Below are 15,414 nucleotides of genomic sequence, written 5' to 3' on the forward strand. Positions count from 1 at the left end.
CCCCAGCCCTATCCAGTCAACTAGACCATGGCACTAAGTGCCTCATCCAGTCTTTTCTTGAACACCTCCAGGGATAGTGCCTCCTTCTTGCAAGCCCTCCTCTTCCACATGGTCCGGCAGCCACACAAGGTTGATGCCAGAGTTTGCACCTGCAGCAATTACCAGGAAGCAGACTAGGGACACAGGCTGGTCTGTCATTCAGGATAAAGTGGTCTGAGGTCATAAAATCCCTCTCAAGTAATTTCTGTCATTCTAGGCACCATCAGGACCATAGGACCCCTCGACAGAGAAAGAACGTCTCACTACTGGCTGACAGTGCTGGCTCTTGATCTGGGAACAATTCCTCTGTCCTCTGTGACTGAAATCTATATTGAAGTCACTGACACCAATGACAACCCACCTCTGATGTCCAGACCTGTCTTCTATGCCTCTGTGATGGAGAATTCCCCACCAAACACATCTGTCCTTCAGCTTGATGCCCTAGACCCGGACTCTAGCTCAGAGGGAAAACTGACTTTTCACATCCTATCTGGAAATCCTCAAGGACTCTTCACCATTAACCTCATTACAGGTAAGACTGACCCAACTCAGCCTCTGTTTTTGAGGTTTCCAAATGCCCAGAGAATGTTACATACTCAACAGAAACGGCCCACACAGTTGCCTTTGTCACAGCTTTCTTCTGTAGCAAAAGTCCCAGCCCCCAGACATGCCATGTGAGGAGGCTAAGGGTTGAAACCCTCAACCTGAGGGCTGCTATCTGCATCCAGATGGATCTTAGAGTGACACAAATGTGCTACTTTCAAAGCCCTAAACAGAACCGAGGAGTTGCTTTTAATCTTCCTTCTTGTAAACAACTGCCCTGCTGCAGAGCCTGAGCCAAGAAACACCCTTCTGAAGGCGACTATCTGCTCTTGAGACAGACCAAGGCAGGATTAATAAAACTGAATCCCACTGCACTTAAAGGCTCCACCCATTCCCCGGCACTATTCATGTGCTAAGTGTAGTAAAGCCTCTTCTGCCATCTTCCTAGACCCTATCTTTCATCTGAGCATTAATTACCAGATCTTTCAGAGCCATCAAAAACCCGCTGCTGTTTTGTGTAAACAGCTTCCTCAAACCATCCCAGCAGAGCTGACATTGGGCCAGGCTGGCAAGGAAAGCTGTGCCGAGCCCTTCACTCCATCAGCTCCCAGGAGAAAAGAGAAAGGAGGGCACAGAGCCTCAGTATGAGACAGGATTAATTGCATGACTTTGATCTCCCATGGATGATAAAAGCAGTTCACCTACTGCAGCAGGACAGAAGCTTGATTTCAGATGAGAAGCTGGATGTAGTGAAAAAGAGTAGTGCAGCTCCCAGCTAGGTGTTATCTGCAGTGTAATGGCTCTCTGGAAGTCCTCTACAGCTGCCAAGGAGGGGGACTTGAGAAAGAAATTGTTCTGCTGAAACACTGACACCATTCTGGGTGCAAGAGATTCATAGGGTGTCTACACATCATCATGTAGACACACTTGGATATATCAGTTAAGTGTTCACTGCTACCCCCAGCTGTAGCTGCCTCCGCTGTCAGAAGCTTATTAGCCAGGTCAGGGCACTGCTCTGCTTCCAACTTTCCTACACAGTCCAAACAACTATGCACAACTCAGCTCCATGGACACCATGCACAAATAGTTGGTTCCACAGAGAGGTGACTTCAGAGGCTTTGTTTTAGCAGACCACCTCGCCTTTGCCATGGGATCTGGACCAGAAAGGGCTCTCAAGACATCCAGCTAGCTCTCCTCACCTACTGAGCTCCACCCTGCAGGAAATCCAGACTCACTATGCTGCAGGCAAAGCTGCCACCCCAGTGCCAGTGCAGGCCTGCAAATCCATGGTCCAAGGCTGTTGCATTTTATGGCAAAATAAGAGACACTGGCAAAATCTAATGCTAATGAGACACCTCACCTCTAAGCCAACCCTTTCATTCCAAACTTAGACCAAAAAAGCTCTTAGGTGTGAGTCATCTCCCATCCATCTCCCTCTACAGTCAGGTAATTTGCATTGCATGTGAAGAGTGATATGTTTGCCAGTCCTGTAAGGAACCCATGAGCTCATCTTGTCTGTTGGACAGTTGCTGGAGGTCTCTTCTTTAAACCCTGAGCTTGGAGGTTAAGGACCTGCTTCTAAGCTTGGTGAGAATTCAGTTATCCATTGTTTTACTTGCATGATGCCCAAAAGGATAAAGAATCACCTGCAAACACTGGCATAAAGCGAGCAGTTCACATCCTCATGCGTACAGCATCTGAGGAGAAGTCACCTGCTGCTACTGCCAGAAAGAATATCACAGCCTGGCTTAATTTCAGGGCTGTAGGCTGCTTACTGGACACCCTGGGAAGACTTCTATTCCACAGACAAGGACATGCTAGTTGCTCCATCAAGCAGGATGAGAATACAGTCTTTGGTCTCAGCCTGGTGGTGAAGCACAGAATCAGAGAATCAGTCAGGACTGGAAGGGACCACAAGGATCACCTAGTTTCGAACCCTCTGCCATGGGCAGGGACATCTCACACTACATCAAGCTGTCCAGAGCCTCATCCAGCCTGGCCTTAAACACCTCCAGGGATGGGGCTTCCATCACTTCCCTGGGCAACCCCTTCCAGGGTGTCACCACCCTCATGGTGAAGAACTTCTTCCTAACATCCAGTCTGAATCTCCCCATTTCTAGCTTTGTTCCATTCCCCTCAGTCCTATCACTACCTGACATCCTAAAGAGTCCCTCCCCAGCTTTCTCAAGATACTGAAAAGCCACAATAAGCATTGGAAGGTGAGCTGCTGGTCTTTCAGGTCCTGGCCATTCACATCACTGCAGGGCTGTATTCCAAGAAAGGATAATCCCAGTGCAGTGCAAAACATCTGAACAGGAGAGGAGAGAAAGCACTGCAGGTATCTGAGCACTGTAGTGCTACTAGACCACTGACACTTACTCTGCATCTTTAGTTAAGACACAGCCTTTGTTTTTCAAATGCAGTAAATGCATCTCTTCTTTGACTAAGGGAAAGGATCACCAAAAGACCCAGATATGCTTCAGTTCTTGAAATACCAGAGATAAACACAGTCCAGGTTTCTAATGCTCTATCCGTGGAGCATCCCAAATCCTAGAACATCTAAACAGCTTGAGTAGGCAGAGTTCCCTGTCTGTGGCAAAGCTGAACCTCTGCCATTATTCAATAATAAACACTGAAGTTTCAAGAGGAAATCACAGAGCCAGCTACTCTGTCACACCATTTGAGCAAAGGACAGGATCACCTGCATGTGTCAGGAGCTCCTCCAGCACTTGGGTGAGAAGGGAGGCTCCTACACATGGAGAAGACTGTGATTGAGACTTCTTCTCCTGTCCCACATTCACCAAACGGCAACTAAGTCACTTGGGCACTGAAATAAGGCAGAGCACAAGAAAGACAGAGGTCAGTTTGGGTCTGTCCTAGGCAGGGCATTCCTGGTAGGAGCCTCTCAGAGGGAGAGGAGAAGGAAGCTTGTTCTCATCCTGTGCACTACTAGGAATTAAGGTCCTTATTTACTGTTTCAAGAGGATCATCTACACCCAGAATAGCCCTGTGGAATAGCTCTTGATAATAATTCAGGGCACAGTGCCACCTGTATTTGCATTGCAAGAAACCTATTTCTGATCCTGGAGAAGGTATTTGATCCAGTGTCCCAACATGAGGGTGAGTTGACCAGTGGAGGCATAACCAGCAAGGCCCCTGACTTCTGCTGAAGCCTTGCAGGGAGACAGGAACTGTCCCCCAGTGGGGCTTGGCTCCTCCAGCATCCCTGAACTATCACAGGAGAGTTCTAAGCTCTCAGTTCTCTGAAGAGGGTGGAGGAAAAGAGGGAAAATAAAAGAAAGGCTAATGAGAAGAAGGAATAAAACTGCAGTGAGATGAAAGCTTTCTGCCATCGGCGATGGAATCTCTCCAGCCCAGCCTGGCACCTGGTGCAGAGCAGTGTTTGTGGGAGACAGAGATAGATACATGAAGAGATGGGGAGATAGTGGAGTTTGAGGGATTCTTTTGCTGAGAAGGTTTTCAGCTTGTTTTGTGCAGCATTTGTAGCCCCAGATGTGAAAGGGGTTCCAGCCGAGGCAGGTCTGGGAGGAACTGGAAGGCTGTGGCAGGAGGAGTCAGGATGAAGCCATGCATCCCAGTAAAAGGCTGTTTGGAGAATCCTTTTACCTTGGACTGCACTCATTTCCAACTCTTACACAGGGCTTGTCCTTTTGCTGCTGCTTCTTCTGCTGTGTCAGTGTCCAAGGGCTTCCCCAGGCTGCCTGTGGTTCCCTGCATCTCTCTGCACGAAAGGACAATCCAGACACAGCCCTTTACATCTAAGGGATGGTTGCGCTACTGCTCCCCGAGCCAACACGCCACAGGCGCCAGCCAAGCACTGAGTAGTGCAAAGCAGGGTCAGAACAAGAGGGCAGTGGCAGCAGAAGGAGAACAGAGAAGAGAGGACGAAATGGAAACCACAATGAGTCAAGAGAAAGAGGATTTTAGAACAGTCTCTTCCCTTCTCATGCTCTTGTGAAAGTCCCCGTGCCTGCAAACCTGATTCTGGCTATTTTAACTACCTGAGATTTTCCGCCCTGCAGCGAGGGCAGGGGGCCAGCAGCCTCCACCCCAGCCCTGCTCTTGCCAGCAGAGGTTATTATGTATTTTTTTGTTCCCTGACAACAATGCACTGTTAATTTCACTGCTCCTGTTCCAACACGACCAGCTCTCCTCTCTCCCCTTTCCAAGCAGGAGAACTTCAGACAATCCTTTCCCATTGCTGTGTGTAGATAGGCTGCAAGAGCCGAGCTTGTGCCTACCTGTACACGAGCAGCAGAAGGGATTGTTTCTGGACCTTCAGGTGAAGGCAGAGCTTGGTGAGTTGGCCAAGTGCAATTATGACCTCTGACTGTTTTGCTCAGTCTCTGTAGAACTCAGCAGAAACCTTCAGGGCCACACAGAAGGACAGAAATAAAGGACCCCACAGGATCACAAATCCCATGGGATGGGCTGGTATTTTCCAGTGAGGCAGGGGCTTCCCTGATAACTGTTAGAGCAAGTCCAGAGGAGTCCACAAAGATGCTCAGAGGGCTGCAGCAGCTCTGCTACGAGGACAGGCTACAAGAGTTGGGGCTCTGCAGCCTGCAGAAGAGAAGACTTTAAGGAGACTTTAGAGTGGCCTTCCAGTGTCTGAAGGGAGCCTACAGAAAGGATGGGGAGGGACTATTGACAAGGTCTTGTAATAACAGGACGAGGAGGAATGGGTTTAAACTGGCAGAGGGGAGATTGAAACTAGATGTTAGGAAAGGGTTCTTTGCAGTGAGGGTGCTGAGACACTGGCACAGGTTGCCCAGGGAGGAGGTTGTAGCTGCTCCCTCTCTGGAGGTATTCAAGGCCAGGTTGGATGAGGCCTTGAGTGACCTGCTCTAGTGGGAGGTGTCCTTACCTATGGCAGGGGACTGGAACTAGATGAGCTTTGAGGTCCCTTCCAGTCTAAACCATTCTATGATTCTATGAACCCAGGAGCTGTTCCTCCAGGCCACAAAATCTGACAGCAGTTCCCCTTTAATAACAGTTTCCACTTCCATTTTAGCCCTCTGGCTTCATCAAGTGTAGAACCAAGTAGCAACAAATCAAACTATGCATTAATTCCAGCTGGCTTCTCTGGAACACCACGTCCCATCCCCAGCTCCCTGTATCTGGGTGCTCAGCTGCCATGTGAGCACTGCTGGCACTTTGTGCAGCTTGGCAGCCACACAGCCCCGTGGCTCCGCACGGGAACCATAGCATGGTTTAGGTTGGAAGGGTCCTCAAAGCTCATCCAGTTGCAACCCCCTGCCATAGGTAGGGACACCTCTGACTAGAACAGGTTGCTCAAGGCCTCATCCAAGCTGGCCTTGAACACCTCCAGGGAGGTTGTGGAGCACAGAATCACCCAAGGTGATCTTTGATCACCTTGGGTGATTCTGTGCTCCACAACCTCCCTGGGCAACCTGTGCCAGTGTCCCACCACCCTCACTAGAAAGAACTTCTTCCTAATATCCACTTTGAATCTCCCCTCTGCCGGTTTAAACCCATTACTCCTCATCCTGTCATTACAGGACCTTGTCAATAGTCCCTCCCCAGCCCTCCTGCAGCCCCCTTCAGATACTGAAAGGCCACTCCAAGGTCTCCTCCAAGCCTTCTCTTCTCCAGGCTAGAGAGCCCCAACTCTTGTAGCCTGTCCTCATAGGAGACCAGGCTGATTAACCATTAGCCACAGCAGCCTGCTGATCTCAAGGCAGACTGCTAGCTGGCTCTGGAGGGGTGAACTGGGAGCACCAGCTGGGCTCTGAGGGACTTTGCCTGGAGTCAGGTGGAGCAGTCAACCCTTTGGTGGCTCAACAGCTATGAAGCTAACCCAAACATGCTACTTGTTGAGACTTCCAGCTGAGATTCAGTGTGGGTCTGTGACAGAGCAGAGCCAGCCCTTACTGCCCAGGAGATCTGAGTGTAGAACCAGAGAAATATTCAGGCTGGAACAGACCCTCAGGATCACCAAGTCCAACCGATTTCCATACTCTACAAGGTTCACCCTAAACCATATCCCCAAGCACCACATCTAAATGACTCTTAATTAAACACATCTGGGGCTGGTGGCTCACTCCTGCTGCTGGATGGCAGCCCACTCCAATGCCTGACCACTCTTTCTGTGGAATAAGCTTCCCTAATATCCAGTTTAAACCTACCCAGTCACAGCTTGAGGCCATTTCCTCTTGTTCTGTCACTAATTACCTCTAAGAAGAGACCAGAGCATGTTCAGATATTCAAGATAGCCATTAAGTTCCCATTAAGTTCCAGTTCATCTACCTTCACCACAAGCCTTCTCCAGCTCTAGAAAGCTCAGCTACAGTCCTGGTTTATTTCATTTTTTTAAATCATCAAATCATGAAAGAATTTCAAGGTGTGGCCAGGCAAATCCAAATAATCACTTCAGAGTGGTTTAAGTTACTTTCCATTAGCTGGCATGCACCAAGTGCAAACAAGATGTCAGTCTGTTGCAACTGTATTTTGCAACCCACTAGACTGGAAACATCCCCAGTCTGCACACAGGTACTGGGTGGCTCCCTTGTCAATGTTTAACTATGTGTCCTGTGGGCTTGTTAGCTCAAAATTCTGAACCATCCCCTGAGGCAGCTGGAGTCATAGGTTTTGCTCCTCTGTCCTCTCCAGCCTGTCTGCAATATGGACAGGAGCATCAGAGATCATAGGCTTTGCTCCTCTGTCCTCTCCAGCCTGTCTGCAATGTGGAAAGGAGCATCAGAGATCACAGGCTTTGCTTCTGTCCTCTCCAGCCTGTTTGCAGCATGGACAGGAGAATCAGAGATCATAGGCTTTGCTCCTCTGTCCTTTCCAGCCAGTCTGCAATGTGGAAAGGAGCATCAGAGATCACAGGCTTTGCTTCTGTCCTCTCCAGCCTGTTTGCAGCATGGACAGGAGAATCAGAGATCATAGGCTTTGCTCCTCTGTCCTTTCCAGCCAGTCTGCAATGTGGACAGGAGCATCAGAGATCACAGGCTTTGCTTCTGTCCTCTCCAGCCTGTTTGCAGCATGGACAGGAGAATCAGAGATCATAGGCTTTGCTCCTCTGTCCTCTCCAGCCTGTTTGCAGCATGGACAGGAGCATCAGAGATCTCATTGAATTTACTCTCCCTGCTTTAGGTTGCCATTAAAAGAGCATCTCCATCCATATTAAGAGGTTTGGAGCTCTACAGCCTCTTGTGAGCCTAGAGAAGGGTCAAAAGTTCCTCAGCCAGTGTCCTCTCAGGCCACTGCTGAGTCGTATTCACCTGCCAAGATGTCAAAGGGAAGATTAGGGAGGGAAAAAAAATTAATATCCATGACATACATGCAAACAGAGTCTTTCAGATCATCTTGTCAGAACACATTAAGGAGTGTTGATTTATGATTTAAAGGCATCAAATAAATGTTTAGTGCAGCAGCTGGTGCCAAAAATGAATAATCCAAGGAGAACAAGTGGAAATGTTTGCAGCAGCCCCGTTCCAAGCAGCTGCTCCTCACCCCTCCTCCAGCTGCCCAGCCTTTCCTGCAGCCATTTCTAATTTTCTCCTGCCTATCATGCTCAGACAGCAATGCACCAAAGTATGATACAACTGAAAACAAAGCTAGTAATTAAAACTCCCTGGCTTCTGACCAGAAACGAGAGTTGAGATGGGTTCACGCAGCTCGGATTTACAAGTCTTTCAGGATGCACGAGTGCACGTGCACACAGGGCTGTGAACACACACACTGCCTCCCATGCAAACCATTCCCCAGCCTGCAGTGCTCAGGAAAATTCTCCCTGCTTTTGCTTTGTGTGAGGAAGCAGGACTTAGCCTCACGAGGAATAAACATGGTGATTGATGGCAAACACTGAAAGCAGGAGGTGCAGGGAATGGACAAAAACACTTGCGTGTGGCAGACACTGGCATGTGCTCAGTATCTTTATTGATCATCTGGTCCTGGGGTCCAGCATCAGTAAGCCTGCAGATGACACCAAGCTAGGAGCAGGTGCTGATCTGTTGGAGGGTAGGAGAGCCCTGCAGAGGGACCCTGACAGGCTGGATGGGTGGGCAGAGGCCAATGGGATGAGATTTAACAAGGCCAAGTGCAGGGTTCAACACTTTGGCCACAACAATCCCAAGCAATGCTACAGGCTGGGGACAGAGTGGCTGCAGAGCAGCCAGGCAGAGAGGGACCTGGGGGTGCTGGTAGATAGTAGCGGAATATGAGCCAGCAGTGTGCCATGGTCTGGTTGATTGGATAGGGCTGGGTGCTAGGTTGGACTGGATGATCTTGGAGGTCTCTTCCAACCTGGTTGATTCTATGATTTTATGACTTATGGAATCATAGAACTGTTGAGGTTGGAAGAAATCTTTGAGGTCATCAACTCAAACCTCTCACCCAGAGCTCAGAATACCACAGCTGCTGCTAAACCACTGCCACTAAGCCATGTCCCTGAGCACCACATCCAGAATTCTTTTAAATAACTCCAGTGATGATGACTCCACCACCTCCCTGGGCAGCCTGTTCCAAGTGATGACTGACAGAAAATCATACATCATATATACAATTCCCACCATCTGGGAAGCAGTTGTGAAAATGGGCTAGAGCTGCATTTCCCCAGAGGTGAAGAGCCAAGGTGCTCAATAAGAATCACAGAATGGGGTAGGGGTTGGAAAGGACCTCCAGAGATCATCTAGTCCAACTTGCCTGCCCAAGCAGGATTGCCTAGGGCAGGCACTAAGGAACACATCCAGATGAGACTTGAAAGTCTCTGAAGAAAGAGACTCCACAACCTCTCTGGACAGCCTGTTCCAGTGTTCCATCAGCATTGCAATAAAGAAGTTCCTCCTAATTTTGAGGTGGAAAGGACCATGATCAAACCAGACATGGAAATACAAGCCTCAGATCTGTTCTTTCCACACATACATCTACTCAGCTTAGTCACTGACAGGTTAAAAAGAGGCAATTATGATGATTTTCTTTAAAGTCCAGTCTATTATAGCCACAACTCACCCCTCCTGCATCCAACCTATTCCCTGTGGTTAAACCAGTGATAGTCTTTAAGAAATCCCTCAAGTCTTACAATTGTTAGAGGACTCATCTTCTCTCCCAGCAAGCCTCAAACAATATACCAACATTATTTTCAGCTGTGTACCTTATTTGCAGCCTGAATGCATTTGTTCTAGCAGCAGAACAGAAAAAAAATTCCCAAGACAGAAGACAAACTTTTGTCAGAACACTGTAAATTACAAAGAGTGCAGGGAAAATAGGAGTCAAGACTTGTTAGCAGGCTTGTGTCAGCACATGCAGAATGTTTCTCACTTCAAGGCATAAGAATAGTTTTGTTTGCACTGTCCTGGAGCCTTTCTCACCAAATATCTTGACAACTCTTAACTGAGGTGGGTATCTGGTCGGTAGGTATCTGGTTGGTGTTCCCCCTCCTTCGTGGTCTCTGTAACCAGAGGAGCAAAAAGCAGCTCCTTGGCACAGGCATTCCCCCTGGAAGTAGACAACTTGCCCTTTGTGGGTATCTGTCTTCTCTGATCACAAAGAGAACCTGGCACAGGCCAGGAAGGCTGATGTGGGGCACACAGGGATTTGGTCAGCCCTTCATTTACTTGGATGCTGAGTCTTGGAGCTCAAAGGGTTTCTTTCTTGGCAGGCCTGATTTCTACAACTTCACGGCAGCTGGATCGAGAATACAAGGCTGAACATATCCTAGAGGTGGGTAATGATGATTGTAATTAGCTTTATTTACCTACAAGTGTATTAAGTCCTCAAAGAGCTTTCCTTGCAAGTTGGAGCACAGTGAAAGAATCTCATCCCATCAGCTCCCAACTGCTGGGAAACTTAATTAACTGATGTGTGTTGCCCTAAGAGACAGCTGCAGCAGTACTGCGGGGTTCATTGTTTCCTCACAGGAGACTGGAGCAAAAGGCCTGGTTTGGAAGCTGTGGGAATGCAAAAAGAGGACTGGAACTGTCCTTGTGCAGAATGGATAATAAATTATGGGGGGAAAGAGTAAGCCAGAGAAATGCACTGTCATTTCTCTCATTGTATCAGACATTGCTGGGCAGCTTTGTATCACCAGCCCACATCCTCCCTGCCCATGAGTGTCTACATCAGAGCAATCTTGAGGTGCTTCTGTCTGTTAGTGGGACACATTTCTCTCTGCAATGTGATGTGCTGGGAGCATGCAGAGGCACAGCACAGTGAGGATGGGTGACTGCTTGCTGAACCACTGCAGTCCAATGTTGTGTGGGATCAGTTGTGCGGTCCCTAATGACCAATAGGGTCCCTAGTAACCTCAAGGAAGGTTATTCTTCCCTTGTGCTCAGCACTGGACAGGCCACACCTTGAGTACTGTGTCCAATTCTGGGCTCCTCAATTCAAGAGAGATGTTGAGATACTGGAATGTGTCCAGAGAAGGGCAACAAAGCTGGTGAGAGGCCTGGAGCACAGCCCTGTGAGGAGAGGCTGAGGGAGCTGGGGGTGTGCAGCCTGCAGCAGAGGAGGCTCAGGGCAGAGCTCATTGCTGTCTACAACTACCTGAAGGGAGGATGTAGCCAGGTGGGGTTGGGCTCTTCTGCCAGGCAACCAGCAACAGAACAAGGGGACACAGTCTCAAGTTGTGCTGGAGAAAGTATAGGCTGGATGTTAGGAGGAAGTTCTTCACAGAGAGAGTGATTGGCATTGGAATGGGCTGCCCAGGGAGGTGGTGGAGGCACCATCCCTGGTGGTGTTCAAGAAAAGCCTGGATGAGGCACTTGGTGCCATGGTCTGGTTGATTGGCTAGGGCTGGGTGCTAGGTTGGACTGGATGAGCTTGGAGGTCTCTTCCAACCTGGTTGATTCTATGATTTTATCTGACCCATTGCCCAGAGCAGCTGTAAGCAGGAGCCCTGTAGCTGTGTCTCTCTGCAGATGCAAAAGTCTTGCATGGTGCCAGCTGCAGCTACCAGGCTTCACCCTGCAGAGAGAAGCAATGTCTCAGAAAATGCTGAGATGCAAACGCAGATCCATGCAAAATCCTGGTTTAGGCATTGCCCACCAGGATAAAGGTTGGATGGTCGTGGCCTAAGTTATGTCACCTTCTCCCTTTGCTTACTGGCAGGTGGCTGTTTCTGACAATGGAGAGCCAGCCCTTAAGTCCACCAGCAGAGTCGTGATACAAGTCCTGGATGCCAATGACAGTCCTCCCAGTTTCCCCCACAAGCTCTTCATGGTGCAGCTCCCCGAGAGAGAAGCCTCAGAGACACCACTGCCGGTCTACAGGCTGATTGCTTCAGACCGTGACCAAGGGCAGAACAGCCAGATCACCTACACCATCGAGGAGGAGGAGGAGGGCATTTTCACCATCAACCCCACAACTGGCATGGTGTTCTCCAGGAAAGCTTTTCCTGCTTCTGAATACAACATACTGACGGTGAGAGGAGGAGGAAACAGGGCGAGCCAATTGGAAGAGGTGGATGGAGAAGGGAAGAGAGGAAATCTGCAGGAGTAGAATAGGTAGAAGGAAAAAGATGGAGATTATGCAGTGGTGGGAGGAGAGCTTGAGTAAGACTTGAGTTGCAGAGAGAGAAACTGGGAGGGAATGCTGATAAATAGAGAAGCTATTAAAAATGGAAGGCAGATTTCAAATGAACTGGCCAGCCCATGCTCAGCAGTCACCGATCCACAGACACATATGGATGTGGACTCGAACCTGAACAGTCTTTGGGTTTCAGTGGTGCCTCCATTTGACAGCCTGGCCAGGCCATGGGGCTTGAATATGTGTTTAAAGCTCTCCTGCACCCTGGTCTGTCCTACAAGGCTTGCAATTCAAATCTCTGCTGTGGGTTGAGCCTGTCAGATTTTCTTGATGGGCAAGAGGCATCCGGGTTGTGTGGCTGTACCTCGGAAGCAGCCAGAGCACAGAGCCATGGGTCAAGATTTGTTTTGAGAGACTCTGGGTACGCTCAGACCTGCAACTCCTGGTGGGTGAGAGATGCAGCTGGCCATGAGGATCCCACGGGCTAAACCCTGACTGCATGTGCATTTCCTGGCAGGTGAAGGCAACAGATGGAGGCAGCCCCCCACTGTCCTCCCACGTGCGGCTCCACATCAGCTGGGTCTCCCGGCCCGGTCCTTCCTCAGAGCCGTTAGCTTTCGATGAACCCCACTTCAACTTTGCTGTGATGGAAACCGATCCTGTAAACCACATGGTGGGAGTGATCAGCATTGAAATGGGCCCCAGCCAAGTGTGGTTTAATATCACAGGTGAGACACAGAAATTAAAGCCGGGCAGTGGTGTCTGGCAGGGTTTGCCCCAGCTCCCTTGGCTTTCAGCGCTCGCATGCCTGAGCTAATGAAGTTGTTTGCTTTAGGTGGAGGTGAGCTACAGGGGCAGCTTTCTCACAGACACCAAAAGGCTTAAACAATTGTACACAAAGCTCCACATCCAAGGGCTCTGGTGCCAAGTGCAATTATCTAAAACACTTTTCTAATGACATTCTGGGACTTGCCAATGGCTGAGGTGTTCTCCAACGTCACGTGAAAGGCAGGGCATGCCAGTCCCAGCTCCTCCTGGGAAGTGAGTGACACTGCTGGCTGTGGTAAAACAGCCTGCAAAGATCCAGGTGCCTGGTGGAGTCGTGCAGACACACCCCACCTCTCCCTTCCTGCTGAGCCCATCGTCTCAACAGGGAGCTGATAGGGAAGGATTCCTCAAAGAGTTGGCCTGACCTAGGTGATGGAGCTCCGTGTTGCACCTCGCAGCATCCCAGCGGTGTCTTAGACATAAAGAAGCTCTTGGGCCTCCTCTAAGATGCACAGTGCCAGGGCAGAGGGGACGTGGGACGTCACTCCAGGGGACTTGCCAGGCAGCGCGTGTGCAGAACTGGTCCTGCAAACAGGGCCAAATGCGACCAAGTAATTTGGTGTTTTGGAGTGGTGCCCCAATCTGCCTTGTGCAGCCTTTCCCTGACACTGCCTGCAGGGCTTGCTCTCATCAGACAAAGCCTTAATAGGGCAAGAGAATCATTTTTCCCATCATGATGTTAGGGCAAGGACAATGGTGTATAAATACAATTAAGGAACAAGAGAATCAAAGCTGCCAGGAGCAGACAATACCAGTGCAAGGCTATTCTGGCACTAGTAATGTCTCTTCAGTCTGTAGAATCAAGGGTGCATTCCTCTGGTAACTCCCAGCATTTGCCTCCTGAGTGCTTGTCTGCATGCTCAGCCTCACCTTTGCCAGTCCCTACTGTACTCAGGGCTCTCTTGGTGGAAGAGAGCAGGAGGATTTCATTATCACTGCTAGGGAAGCAAAACATCACAATAACTGGCAACCAAGTGAGCAATACAGAGATCCAGAAGTCTTCAGCACCTTATTCAAAACCTTACTTTCCCCAGCCCACCAAGGCTCTGTCACTGGACATGATGGTGCCTGCAAAAACACTGACAAAGCAGCATCTTTCCTCATCTCTTTTCAGTGCTCCCTCCTGCCAAGGGAACTCTTCTCTCTTTTCTCAGGGAAAGGCATGCATGAGTCTCCATTTTCCTCTTTATCTGCTTCTTTCTGATTGCTTCCCAGCGGGAACATGCTAGTCCTATTGCTGGCAACCACTGCATTTCTCCCACAAGGGAGTATGTATAATCTATCAACCAGCCAAGACTTTTCCAACTGGTAAAAGAACAAAACAAAATCCAGAGCAACCAGCAGCCAGGAAGGGAGTAGTTGAGGCCTGGGATAAAGCACAGAACACAACTTGTTCCTCTCCATATGTCAGAGCAGCACAGTAATGCTTCACTGCAACAGAGAACTAAATGGGCACCACCAAGTAAGGCATGAGGAAGCAGTTGTGATGCCAGGGCTGAGCAGCACCAGCATGAGGGACATTCTTCTGCTGCTGAGCTGCTCAGGCCTGGGGTTCCTGGCACTACCTGGCCATCTGGGCTGGAGGCAACAGGCTCTGCTCCCCCTGCAAGCACCGTCTGCCTCCCAAACTGTTCAAGTGCTGGGCTCTTTCAGGTAGCTCACAGGCAGTCAACCATGGCAATGAAGACCATCACTGATGTGCCCACAGCATGACCTTGGATTAGAAGCCAGCAAGAGCATTGCTCAACCCTGCAGGTCCCTGATCCATGCTAAGCCTGTGATGCAGCATAGCTGGAGGCCTTCTGCAAAGAAATCAATGTTCATATGTGCCTGTTGCAGATCTGGCCAGGCCAGCATACACATATGTGCATCCTTTCATCTTCTCCAATTCCCCTCACCTCCCCTTTTGCACTCCTTTGTCTCCATCTGTGACTACCTTTGTCCAGCTTCTCCACATCCTCCCTCTCTCCTATAGCCATCTGTCACATTTTGCATGGAGTTTCCAAATTTGGAGAAACTTCACTTATGCCATTGCCCCCAGTCTAAATGTAGCCAAAGAAGCACAGCTAAAGCAAATGTCTACACAACCCCATTCAAAGCACATTGCCTGCCTTGTCACTTATATGGGGCTAGGAATGTGCATCTTGTGCAGCTCATATTTGGTGTCTGGAAGAGAGATGCTCCTCCTTTAGATCTCCAGGCCACTCCTAGAATCTCTTCTCCTGCAGAGGTTGCCACCACCTATAGCTTGCACCAGACAGAAATCTAATTGTAACTGCCCTCTCATTTTCTTCTCTGCTCTCTCCCTCATCCCAGGTGGTGATGATGACATGGACTTTGACATTGAGAAGAGTACAGGCAGCATGGTCATTGCAAGAGCCCTTGATGCAAGGAAGAAATCAAGCTATAACCTGACAGTAGAAGTGACTGACGGGTCCACTACCATCAAAACCCAGGTAAGGGTTTTTATCTGTAGTGAAGACCCCA

General features: G+C 49.4%; 1 protein-coding gene across 3 annotated transcripts in view; it reads left to right on the forward strand.

Annotated features, from left to right (window-relative positions):
* FAT2 (FAT atypical cadherin 2) overlaps positions 1-15,414 on the forward strand; it is a 64,677-nt gene that overhangs the window by 17,345 nt on the left and 31,918 nt on the right. For all 3 annotated transcript variants that reach the window (XM_064162030.1, XM_064162032.1, XM_064162031.1), the window contains exons 3-7: positions 257-571; positions 10,232-10,293; positions 11,683-11,994; positions 12,617-12,827; positions 15,244-15,383. In XM_064162030.1, the coding sequence (XP_064018100.1) occupies positions 257-571; positions 10,232-10,293; positions 11,683-11,994; positions 12,617-12,827; positions 15,244-15,383 (1,040 nt within the window). The remainder of the gene's footprint in view (positions 1-256; positions 572-10,231; positions 10,294-11,682; positions 11,995-12,616; positions 12,828-15,243; positions 15,384-15,414) is intronic.

This window comes from Pogoniulus pusillus, chromosome 22, assembly GCF_015220805.1.
Source record: "Pogoniulus pusillus isolate bPogPus1 chromosome 22, bPogPus1.pri, whole genome shotgun sequence".
Classification (NCBI taxonomy): Eukaryota; Metazoa; Chordata; class Aves; order Piciformes; family Lybiidae; genus Pogoniulus; species Pogoniulus pusillus.